Here is a 12,443-nt window from a genome sequence, read left to right on the forward strand (position 1 = left end):
CCCCTTTTTTTTCTTTTTTTTTTTTTTCTCTCCCCCCCCCCCCCCCCCCCCCCCCCCCCCCCCCTGTGTCCTCCGTCTGTCTCCAGGGCGACCATGTGATCAGGAAGAGTCACCCTCTGCTGCACCACGAGCCCCCGATGGAGACGGAGGTTCTGGATGAAACGGTTCTGCAGCTGGAGAAACACAACCAGGAACAGAAACAAAGCCAGGCCCGGGACCAGAAAGCTGGGCTGCAGGATTTGGACAGCTGCATTGTTAGAGAACACACAACAACACAAACTCTTTTACACCAGTCACTGCGTATCAGCCTGTATAAAATGGGTTCGGAATAGTCTGCATGGACACCAGAAGTCCTGCTGTAAAATCAACACATCTCATCCTAACTTCTTAAAAAAATCAAGATAAAAACCTGTTTTTGCTCTTTAGATGACTCCTAAATCCAAGAGGAGGAGTATTCTGGTGAGGATGCTGCGACCCGTCTCTGTGGCGTTCGGTGAGTGACAGAAACTGACATAAAGTTACACCGGGTAGCAACTGGTGTTTCCTGGTGTCTTTCTCAGGCGCACAATAGATAAGACCCGCCTTCTTGACATTCAGCAACCAATCAGATAACGACAACTCTGAAATGTTTGTTTTTAAATCTTGTTTTAGATTCTTTGCTGGATTCCAGACCAGTAAGCGCTAATCATGATTAACTGTTAACTTTGCCTTCTGTTTGATCGACAGAGATGGAGTTTGACCTGGACAAGGCTCTGGAGGAGGTTCCTATCCATGTGGAGGACCCTCCTCTTCCTCCTCCTCCTGCACAGCCATTGGACATTGGAGTGTCATCCTACTATGGAGACCACCCCCCTCCCCCTACTCCACTGGATACAAAGCCGATCTGTTTGGGCGAGTTGCCGCCTGTAGAGCACAAGATGCTGGAGCATCACACCAAACTCCGACCGAAACCCAAGAAGAGGACAAAACCCAGCCGACCAGCTGTAGGTTTAATCCCCCCATCATCAGTGATACCGATCTGTGTTTTGTTTTGTTATATATTCTGTTGTATATCAGTATCAATATCAATAGTCTTGACCTAGAATGAATACTCTTACTCTTCAGCCCAGGACTTGATAAAGATGGTGCAGCTCAATTGGCTGTTGAGGTTGTTAACTTGCTGATAACATTACTGGCAGAATAAATACAACTGAGCGCCATCTCTCTGTCTCCACCTCTGCTCAGCGGAAGGCCGCCGGCAGCTCGACGTCGCAGGAGGCAGAGCAGAACAGCATCATGGGAAAGCTGGATGAGGGCCTGGAGGACTTCTTCTCCAAGAAAGTCATCAAACTCAGCTTCAAGTGAGAGTTAAGCTTCAGACTGAAACGATTGTGATGTGCACGTAAAAAACATAAAAACACAGATCGCTTCACGTCCTTTGATGACGATTTGTGTTAAAAACAACTCTGTAAAACTGATCATTTTTTTAAAATCCGTTTGATTAAAAGTGAAGTAAAGTTGTGTGTCATCGGCATAGAAAAGTAACCGGATGCTTTCTCACAATATGAACACATGTGAGATGTTGTTGGTTTGTAAGGCTGGATAAAGTATATTTCTTTCTAATAATTTAAATGTTGTATCTTCTCTAGACTCCCCTCTGGCAGAGGTCCATCCTCCAGCACGCAGGAAGCAGCAGATAAGAAACGGGAATCCAGAAAGAGCGGTTTCTTTAACCTTATCAAATCCCGGACGTCCCGCTCAGAGAAGAGCCACGGAGCCGCCTCCATCACTCCACCCCAAGCTGCCTCCTCCGCCTCTGCTTCACCCTCTCCCTCAGTTACCCAAGTGACCGAGGAAACAACGCCAACACCCCCCACTCCTCCCGCGAGAAACCCGGGCACTGTGGCGGAGCCCCATCGGGAACTCCACAGGGCTCCATCCTCGGACCACACGGATTCTGAAACGGAGACCTCTCAGACCGCCGCCGAACCTGCTGAGGAGAAGAATGTGGAGGATAAGGAGAATGTGGAGAGGAAGGAGAACCTCCACATTCCCCGCCATATTGGGGTCCCTGTGATGGGCATGGACCTGCTGGCTGAGATGAAGGCCAGACAGGAGAGAATGGCTGAAAAGAAGGTGGGTGGAGCTCATGGGTCAACACTTCTAAAGCATTTGATACCATCGTTAAACCAATATCTTGGTACCAGAAAGCCTCAATACAAACGTGAGAACATACAGCTGGATGAAATAACATTTTTAACAATTTAAAAAAGGTGTCTTGTAGTCTAGCTAGCTATAGTAGCTGTTTTTCCATGGCAACAGCTAAAAAGTGTGCGCTGACAAGGGCTGAAACGTTCAGATCAACTTTTATATTTTATACACGATACCTTGTTGTGAAGGTTTCCACTTCTTGCTGTTATTAATGCATGAACATTGATGAGGACTGATTGATAGTAAATTGCATCAAAAATAAGTTTTATTGTTACTAGACAACATTTTAATAAGAACTTTAAAACAAAGAGTCAGAGAGCTGGAGTATGGAAGCCCAGAGGGGACAAGAGGCTTTATAATGTATCACATGTGAATGTGTTGTTAGAGTAAAAATTCTAATGAATGCACTTTCATTTTTACAAACTTGTATGGGCAGTCTATGACCAAACTTTGATTTACAATTTGAGCGTGATATATATGCTATTGAGGAATTACATTCTCCGTTTTAGTCGTAGTAGTAGTTCTAGTAATAGTCTAAAACAAATATATATATTTTATTTTGTGTGTTAAATTGTATCCTCATTTTCTTTAGTTGGAGGGAGGCTGATATCTAACAATGTCATCGCCAATGACTTCTCTTGATAGTTGTGCACAAGACAATAAATCACTTCAAACTTGAATAAAAGCTCTCCTCTCTGTTTGCAGGCTGAGTTGTCATCCTTACAGGACAATGTGGACAATGATAAAGGTGAGTTTCATGTTACCTGTTGACCTATGTTGGAATTTCTATCCATACTTAGAAGGTTAAGTTGCAGTTTATATATATAAATATCACTCCTAAACTGTCTCTGGTCATTTCCCTCCATCCTGTTGTCCCAGCGGACGCTGATGAGTCCAAACCAGAGCCGACTCCCAGGTCCAAACCACCAAGCGTCACCCCCAAACCGCCCCCACCTCAGGCCACCAAACCTCCGCTTGGGGCCCGGACTTCTGCGCCCCTCAGTCCTGCCAGTCCGACCAGCCCCAGGCCGGGCAGCACCTACATCTTCGGTGGGCAATGATTTGGAGAAACAGGGAAACAAGAGACATACTATACTAGTTTTTAGGGTTTTTTTCTCAGACAGACAAGAACAGCTGTTTCAAAATATCTTTATTTCCCCAAGCAGGAATGTGATTCTTATATAAATGTGTATTTGTACTAAATCAATTCATTGTTTTATTGTGCTCCGTTTCTCAGATGAGTCCGCTGAGGCTCCAGCAGGCAGCTCATCTGCCAAAGGACCACTTCCCGCTCCTCGCCTGAAGAGGGCGCCGTCAGAGCAGGAGAGAGAGAGCATCAGCAGCAGCTCTGCAGGACCGCTGTCTCCACTGGACGGTTGGTTTCTCCTCATGAAGGCCTCAGTAGCAGCGATACTTACAGGAGTTTGGTCATATTTTGATAAAGATCACATTTGAAAGAATTGGCTGATTTTTGATGAAATTCAGTTGGTGAAATTTTAGTTAAGAATTTACCAGACTTCTATTAAATTAACTTTCAGGTTATCTTTGATCTTTGTCGTTTTATATGCTGTTTTATTTGCATCATTTCAACGATTTTATATACAAATTAAGTAGCCAAATCGGAGAAAGAAAGAATGAATCAGCAGAGAATCTACAAGCACTGAAGGGATGAATACTGTGGAGAAGATGGCCGACAGACAGCCTTGGTTGCTGGGATACTTACTTTCTTTCTTCCTGATGAAGGTTGTATGACTCAGCGCTCCATATGAACCGCCGCACAGCTGAAAATATAACACTCAATGTAACAGGTGACAGTTTGATTAATGAATGCTTTCAAGGCCGTGTGTGTGTGTGTGTGTGTGTGTGTGTGTGTGTGTGTGTGTGTGTGATTTTGTAGTTGAACTCTCTACTTGTATAATTAACACTTTCAGGAAGTATTTTTCCCTAAAACAGCGGTTCTATGTAATTGTCGCGGAAAAGACGTTTTTAAAATCAAAGTGACGAGAAGAAAAAGGTCCTTACACACGTGAAGAGTGTTTATTACACACGTGAAGAGTGTTTATTACACACTGACAAGTTATTTCAGGTTCGGTCAGTTGTTAAGGATGTCCTTCTCTAGCTTGAGCATATCTTCAACAGAACTCAGAGAGCATGACCTCTGGCTTAGTGTTTAAACCTACATCATATCTTTATATGCAGTCACATAACAAAACATTACAAAATGAAGTATGAACATTCAAATCAGACCACAAAATAAATACAGATCAAGAGTGTATTTCCACACTCATTCTGTATGAAGTTTATGATTTCGTGACTCCTTATAAGGTGCTTGATTTGATATTCAGAGCATGAATTTCATCTTTAAAGCTGGTGTCATTTTGTCGTCCGTTGCTTGTTTTGAAAACAGAATTTATCGTAATTTTCTGTTTTCCATCAGTCTAAAAGAGAAGGAATCTTTCTTCTCTCCCTGCAGGTGAGTTCCCCGTGGACGGTGATGCGTTCGAGCCGCCCGGTTCTCCGGTCGAGCCGGGCGCCGGTGGCCGACAGTGGTCGTCTCTGAAGAGCTCAGCCGGTCCTCCCGCTGTGAGCGAGGACGAACGGGAGCGAGCCAAGTCCCTCCCCGCCTACGGTCCGACTAATCACCGCCCTGTCAATCTCATGAATCCTGTTTCCGTCTCTGCACGGTTTTCTAAATGTCGCACAAATCCCCCTTCAGAACGTCTGCTCTGTTTACTGACTGCACTTACACATTGAATCAAGCGTGAAGCGATAGTTTTCCTTCTATGGTACTTTAATTCAATTTCCCAGTCAGATGGGAAAACATCTTCCACTGTTTTAGTTCCCCCTCATTCTCTTTGCTCATCTATACTCTCTCTCTCTCTCTCTCTCTCTTCAGCGAGGCCTCCGTCTCTCACAGACACAGATCTCAGTCCAGCTGAGGAGGAGATTCTTCCTCCGGCCGCTGATCTCAAGTCTGACAACAAATCAGAGGAGGAGTCCGACGACGCCCCTCCGGTCTGACACCAGCCAGATGTTTACGCTCTCTGAATCCTCTCCACACCAACGAGGTCAATCACACAAAAACAGTGATTCTTAACATTTTTACATTTCCTGGTGAGGCACATGCAAACAGAGTGTTTAGCATGTGTCGTGCTGTTTTCTGCGGAGTTTCCTGATCTTGGATCAGTCCCAGCTGTCCGGCTAAATAGACACAAACGGCTCCATTAGCGTCTCTGTCAACAGCTCTAATAGGACCATAAAGAACAGAGCAGATGGCTTTTATCTGGTGCAGAGACAATGTGCTGCTGCTTAGATACAGAGAGGTGCGTGATTCCAGAGCACCGAGGAGGTCCAGACTGAAGTAGTTCGGTTTGACTCTATTTCTCTTCTGCAGGTGAACTATTGCTGGTAATTCAGTGACTTCTACCAGCAGGTTTTCTGGAGATAAGACTCAAAAGAAGTCTTTGTTCTATCCTGCAATCATTCACTCCTTATCTTGAAACACAAAAAAAACTGTCCACAAATTAGAAAATGCCAAAATTAGCATCAGCGGGAACAGATGAGCAACAAGAAAAGTGTCAAAAACCAAAGAACGCTCTCTGCTGCTGAGCCAAAGTTACTTTTCTACTCAAACTAATGTTGAGACTAATTAAGACAAACATGTGAGTCAGCTTTTTGTTTCATCTTAACTGTCTCTTCATCTTAATAGAGACTTTGTTTCATGATGCTAATGATGTTAACCTGACGAGTTGATAACCGCACAAGCTTTTATTCCATTTCAAGGAAACAGAAGATGGGAAATGTTACCTTGACCGTGTTTTGGAATTGGCTTGATATTTGTTTTTAAATTGCATATATTATTGTAAACCATAAGTTTAATGATATTAAATGTCATCGCGGCTAGTCGGGGCTTTGCTGGGTTTAACGGTCTAGTTCAACTGCTTCTCGTGGTCCCGCCCGTCAATGAAGAGTGTGAGATGTGGCTGAAAGCTCTGCAAAATATAATCTAGTAAATGGGCCTTCATTTGAGATTATTTTGTAAACTATTTCCGAAATCGAGACGCTCAGTAACAAAGTGTAAGTTTCAGTTCTGCAGATATTTCTTACACTTTAAAAATCTATCGTTGAGATTTTTACAGTGTAAGGTCAGATGTAACGCTGCGTTCAGGTCACGGCAGAGTCTCCGGGATTAACAGTTTCTCTACATAACGACACATAAACACTGCTGCTGTATCCTCACCATAACACAGCTTATCGTGTACTGCTGCACTTACTGTTGTATCGATGTAAATATGCACTAACGTTCCCATGTGTTTATGGTTCCGTTTGTGAAATAAATGGGGTTTATATCGGAGTAAAATGCACAAACTCTGGGGTTTATATTGTATTATGAGCAGACAATCAACAGCGTGCTGTTGAATCTGCACAGATAGATGGTGGTGGTTTTCTATTTTATTGGGAAATATTTTTGTCAGAATCTAAATGTTCTTTTTTTTTCTTTTAAAGATTTGAAAGTAAAAATGTGTTTTATTGTTTATATGCCATCAAATGTACAAACCTGGAAATGTGACGTCCAACTGTCAGATCTTTCTGTATTTGTATGTTTTATTTGACCAATAAATGCAGTTTTACTCTCTCTCTCAGTCTGTTTCTCCCCCTCCTCCCTCCCTCCCTCCCTCCCTCCCTCTCCCTCCTTCAGATACAAGCTGCTGAATCCCTCTTTAGTCTGGAGGTGAAATCAGAAAACGTCTTATTTCCGTGGATAACAGACCGTCTCTCTCTCGTCTCTGCATCTTTAGAAGAAGCGTTTCTTTAGTTTTAGTTTTGTTGTCCCCAGCTCGACCTGTGGACTGGTCCTCAGCACCATGGACAGCGCCTTGGACCGCCTGGACGCTGCAGGTTTTCTACAGATCTGGCAACATTTCGACGTAGACGGTAAGAAGGGTTTTAATGGCTCGGACGTCGGTTTGTTCAGCGAGCTAAACTGAGTAAATAATGTGATTTCTTGTGCCTGTAAATGCAGCAAAAATAAAACGGTGTATTGAATAACAACACAGTCATTCAGAGAAGACGTTTAGCTGACGGTGTAATAATCGTGGTAAATTAGGACTTGTGTGTCATGATGGCTGTTTAATTGCGGGTTCATACAGAACATCACAGCTGAGACAAGTCACAACATTATCCGTCACCTCTGCAGAAAACATCCAGATACTTTAAAAAGAATCAACATGTCATCAATAAAGAATGTATTCATCCAAAGTTAAAGAACTGCAGGGATAATAATCACACTTGCAGTAAAGAAGTACAGCCCAACATGAGTTTGTGTTGTGAAATCCTAATTTAAGGGGTCATTTGCATAATCGTGACATTTCACTTCAAGACCCTAACCCCAGACTGGGACCTCCTGGGTGTGTACTAGATACTTAGAACGCCATTCTACCTTCCTAAAAGTATTATCTAATCTAATTATAATCTAAGGAGGAATGTCACATCTCTCCTTAGAGGTTTTTGTGTGATTTTTAGCTGCCAATTTTGCAAGATAACAATAAACTGAGGCATGAATCAATCTCACCGAAAAGTCTAGTAGTAGCTGTTCTAGATTATTTTTTATTTATTATATCGCATGATCTCTGTCGGAAGGAGGACTTTCAATCTCAGTTACATGATGTGATTCATGAAACCTTGAGAAAGAGACAGTCAGGGCGTTTTAGAGCTTTTAAAGGAGCAGTGTGAAGGATTTAATATGGTTTTATTAGTGTATAATCGCCTGAAAATAGGAGTCATTGTGTTTTCGGTCGCTAAGAAAAGGCCGTTTATATCTATAAATGGAGCAGGTCCTCTTCACAGAGTCCACCATGTTTCTACAGAAGCCCAGAACGGACAAACCAAACAGTGGCTCTAGAGCGAGACTTTCAGGTTTGTACCAGGCGGCAACCTCCGGTTCTGAAGAGTGAAGCCAATGCTTCATGTGTTAAAGCTGCATTCTCTCTACTGACCAGCAGGGGGCGACTCCTCTGGTTGTATAGAAGTCTATGAGAAAATGACTCTACTTCTCTCTTGATTTATTACCTCAGTAAACATTGTAAACATGAGTTTATGGTCTCAATCTCTAGTTTCAAGTCTTCTTCAATACAGCATGATGTTCATTTAGTACATTATGGTCCATTTAGAGTCAAACAGACCATAAAGCAGGGGATGCTTTAGGGCGGGGCTACACGGTGATTGACAGTCACTCCTCTTCAGTCCAAATATGGTCACTTCCTGTTCACTGGTTGTAAAAAGCTAAAATGGTGACGGATAAAATCCAAGATGGCGACGGCCAAATCGCCAAACTCGATGCTACAAAACGGCAGTCCTCAAACCAATTGTTGTAATCTGCAAACTCACCACTAGATGTCACTAAATCCGACACACTGCTCCTTTAAAGTCAGTTTAGGGAAGTTTGTCCTTACTCGATATTATGTTTGCATAATTACAAGAATGTTTCAATATTCATTCTTAACAGAAACAGAGATAATCAGTTAAAAACTCAACCATCCAGCTTAAGTGAAACATATATACTTACCTTTCACCCTCTTGATTCATACTTGTATAAATGTTGTCTTTGAATCTACACAAACCGTTTTACTGGACTCTTAATCTTAATATTTTCATGAAAAAGTAAAAGTAGAACGTCTCCTTTATGTTCTGCTGAGCTGCTGTTTGAGCTGAAGGCGCCTGGTTGTGTTTCTAGATAACGGTTACATCGAAGGAAAGGAGCTGGACGCCTTCTTTCAACACATGCTGGAAACATTTGGGATGAAGGTAAAGAGATCAAATGTGATCTGCTTTTCACCTAAAGGTTGATCAAATAAAATATAAAATAAACACCTCAACTTTTCAGTTTTATCTCTACAACCTCGTCTGATCGGTGAAAGTTATTTAAGTTTGACTTTATTAATTATACTAATTATACTTTATTTAAGCGTTTCATTTTCACCTCTTCATCACAGTACGCTGCTTTGTGTCAGTGTTTTATTTGATGAACCACCAGGGGGTTATGTGTGTGTGCACCGTAGAAGTAACTACACTGATATATCCACGTAGCATTCAGCTTTTAAAATGGTAACAAAATAAAATTCTGCCTCAGTAAACTTGAAATCTCCATAAAGTCCATGTTGTTTTCAGAAGGAGGAGATAACGGAGGACAAGATCAGAAGACTGAGAGGAAGATTCATGTCCGCTTACGACACCGCAGCTGACCGACGTCTGCAGATACAAGAGGTACAAATCTCCTCTTTCCCTCCGAGCTGGTTCTGGGCAGTAGAAGAGTCTAAACTGACAGTATTTATGGATATGTTTAGCCTGTGGTCAGAGTAAGATACTCAGGTGATGTTTCAGTTGTTGGTGGAGATCGATCTTAGTGCATTTAGTAAAGAAACCTTCAGTTACAATGTTTGTTTTTGGGGTTTTTTCTCCAGCTGGCCACCGTGATGCTGCCGGAGGAGGAGAACTTCCTGCTTCTGTTTCGCAGAGAGACGCCGCTGGACAACAGCGTGGAGTTCATGAGGGTGAGGGGTCAAAGGAGCTCAACAACCCCAAACATGATTTTAATGTAAAGCTATAGAGGACGTGATGTTTGTTCACTTTACAGATCTGTCACTTACCTCTCTTTTATTAAAGCCCCAAAATAAACATTTGTGTGTCAGGTATTCTCTCCGTGTTGCCTTCAATTCTTGAAGAACATGTAGTTTTTCCTCTCACACCTCCACGACGAACGAAGAATCAAAAATCTTCAAAAAAGATTTTAAAAAAATTTGGAAAAAAGTCTTGATGAATTAAACGGGAGCCGTGTTAAACAACAGCAAAACGACATCAGGACAACGTTCACACTGCTCGTGCAGAATAATCCAAGTCTCATTTATCCTAAAACTTAACAAGTTAAAACACTTTGACATAAACTGTCTTACTTTTCTCAGTTCTTTTAATTCTTTGTTCACCGTAGAGACCAGAGAGAGAAACTCCAGGTGTGAGTAACTGATACACAAATAGTCATTTTGTGGGTGAAATATTCCTTTAATTGAATCATTATGACGGACGGAGGATGACTCAGTCGATCAACTTCAAAAAACTGGTTTGATTTTCACGAATTTTGCTGTGAATATTCGTCACCGGAGAACGATTACTAAACATGAGATAGCAGACAGACTTACATCACTTTTGACTTGAGCACCACCTTCAGGACAAACTACGCTTTTAAGAGAACAGAAACGTAGAAAACTGTCACTATACTCATGATTTACATGTTGAAGGTTGTCATGAACATTGCCCTTGCTGGACTCAAACTTTATATTATATTTATTGCATTTGTAGTAATCGGTGTCTTGTCTGTGTAGATCTGGAGGAGCTATGACTCGGACAGCAGCGGCTACATCTCAGCGATTGAGCTCAAGGTAACTCTGGTGCTCAGGTTGACTATCGCAGTGGATCTTGTGTTTGTGACTATTGATTTATAGACGGGACTTGAAAGCACTAATGACAGAAATCAATTTAACATAGAGTTCCAAGGTGGAGGTAGATGGGTCCAGTTCAGTAATGTCACTTCAGTGGTTATTTGAACCCAAACGACGATCTTTTCCTAAAACTAACTAAGCGATTTTGTTGCCAAAACAAGTTGCTTCCTGTGAAGACTGAAGTTCATTTTGAAAAGACTGTGTTCATGTAATGAGCTGAAATTGATACGTGTTGCTGGACTTTCAGAGGAAAACGCACAAAAATGAGAGATCAGAGATCATACGAACGCAGACACACTTTCCTTAAGTCTTCATTTCTGCAGACGTTGCCTGAAGGAATTACCCACAGTTCATAGCATTGGGATGTTAAACATGGGGTGACCAGGTGGGAAACCCGAGAGTAAAAAAAAAAGGTAACGGAGCATGGCCTCTCGTCCTGAACATCTGAGCTTGTGGCTCTCACCGGCTAAAACCTCTGCGTGGTCCTAATGCACCCCCCGTTACACCCTTTTTTCCTTTTTGTCCCTTCAGGGCTTCCTGCAGGAGCTCTTCCTTCAGCACAGGAAGTCCATCACCCCTGAACAACTGGAGCAGTACACTGACACCATGGTAACCAGATGTTCGTGCTGCTGACTTCTTCTTGTCATCCACAAAATAATTCCGGTTTGTTTTCTTCCTGTAGATGAAGATGTTTGACAAGAACGGCAGACTGGACTTAAACGACATGGCCAGGTACTGCTGATCTCTCCATCAGATGTCATTTGAATCATTCATCTCTTAAATCTGCCACTTGACTCTTAAAATGAGGATAATTCTGTCTCTAAAGAATAAGAATAAAATAACTTGTTTCTCGTTTTCCGAAGAATCTTGGACCTGAAAGAAAACTTCCTACTGAAGTTCAAGATGGACGTAAGTTTGAAGAGTTTATTGAGATGTTTTTCAATCGTACTTTTAGTTGAACTGATAGATGATCCTGGATATGTAATACTAGTTTCATGACTCTCCTTGCTGTCTTTGGTGTCAGGCTTGCAGTCAGGAGGACAGGAAGAGAGACTTTGAGAAGATATTTGCTCACTATGACGTTGTAAGTTTGCATTTAGATTTTCTTTGATGTCTTTCTGACATACATGTCCTGTAAAATAACGCTTGAATATTTGCTTCATGAATATTTGTTCATGTTGAATGCTGATTGGAAGACAATATACATTTAAATATATTAGTTTATCAACTAATAGATATCACGAAACGTTTCCAGTTGATTACTTAAATAATGACAATTATTTTTTGTGCTACAAGTTTCTAAAATTGTATGTTCCAATATGCAAATGAGGCATTGTCATATTAAATATGTGCTAATTTACATACATTCCCAGAACATAAATGTAAACATTGAATAAGGCCAGGTTCAAAAGTCTTGTTTCATTTTGTTGACATATTAGAGTCAAAGGTTTTTACAGAGGGGATTTATGATGTCTCTTTATATCACTCCATAAATCAGAAAATACTGTCAACAGACATAAAACATCCCCTTTCTCCATGTTTATATTAATGAATGTATAAATGAGTGTGTGAACTAACCCCTCTGTGTGAACCTTCAGCACACAGAGAGGAATGAAAGAGTGAAGTTTGGTGAATGTAAGAGCTGCTGAAGTGGAGATTTATCATCAGAGTCTGAGAACAAACTCATTTAGAGGAAACGTCCTTTAAAGAGACGTTTAGTTCCATTACAGACATTTAGAGACTCTACAGGTGAACACATGA

General features: G+C 41.6%; 2 protein-coding genes across 3 annotated transcripts in view; both read left to right on the forward strand.

The window, feature by feature from the left end:
* Positions 1–6,824, forward strand: part of carmil1 (capping protein regulator and myosin 1 linker 1) — a 26,644-nt gene extending 19,820 nt beyond the window's left edge. For both annotated transcript variants that reach the window (XM_031878496.1, XM_031878497.1), the window contains 10 exons: positions 87–254; positions 427–493; positions 727–983; positions 1,225–1,340; positions 1,629–2,115; positions 2,896–2,938; positions 3,070–3,240; positions 3,428–3,565; positions 4,664–4,819; positions 5,087–6,824. In XM_031878496.1, coding sequence (XP_031734356.1) covers positions 87–254; positions 427–493; positions 727–983; positions 1,225–1,340; positions 1,629–2,115; positions 2,896–2,938; positions 3,070–3,240; positions 3,428–3,565; positions 4,664–4,819; positions 5,087–5,211 — 1,728 coding nt within the window. In that variant the 3' untranslated portion in view covers positions 5,212–6,824. The remainder of the gene's footprint in view (positions 1–86; positions 255–426; positions 494–726; positions 984–1,224; positions 1,341–1,628; positions 2,116–2,895; positions 2,939–3,069; positions 3,241–3,427; positions 3,566–4,663; positions 4,820–5,086) is intronic.
* A 91-nt stretch (positions 6,825–6,915) lies between these two features.
* LOC116400585 (secretagogin-like) overlaps positions 6,916–12,443 on the forward strand; it is a 6,135-nt gene continuing 607 nt past the window's right edge. Inside the window, exons 1-9 of the mRNA XM_031878498.1 lie at positions 6,916–7,125; positions 8,924–8,994; positions 9,358–9,453; positions 9,651–9,740; positions 10,566–10,622; positions 11,214–11,291; positions 11,365–11,414; positions 11,546–11,591; positions 11,707–11,766. Of these exons, the coding sequence (XP_031734358.1) occupies positions 7,056–7,125; positions 8,924–8,994; positions 9,358–9,453; positions 9,651–9,740; positions 10,566–10,622; positions 11,214–11,291; positions 11,365–11,414; positions 11,546–11,591; positions 11,707–11,766 (618 nt within the window). The 5' untranslated portion in view covers positions 6,916–7,055. The remainder of the gene's footprint in view (positions 7,126–8,923; positions 8,995–9,357; positions 9,454–9,650; positions 9,741–10,565; positions 10,623–11,213; positions 11,292–11,364; positions 11,415–11,545; positions 11,592–11,706; positions 11,767–12,443) is intronic.

Source organism: Anarrhichthys ocellatus, unplaced genomic scaffold (assembly GCF_004355925.1).
Source record: "Anarrhichthys ocellatus isolate YVR2014 unplaced genomic scaffold, GSC_Weel_1.0 scaffold183, whole genome shotgun sequence".
In the NCBI taxonomy this organism is placed as follows: domain Eukaryota; kingdom Metazoa; phylum Chordata; class Actinopteri; order Perciformes; family Anarhichadidae; genus Anarrhichthys; species Anarrhichthys ocellatus.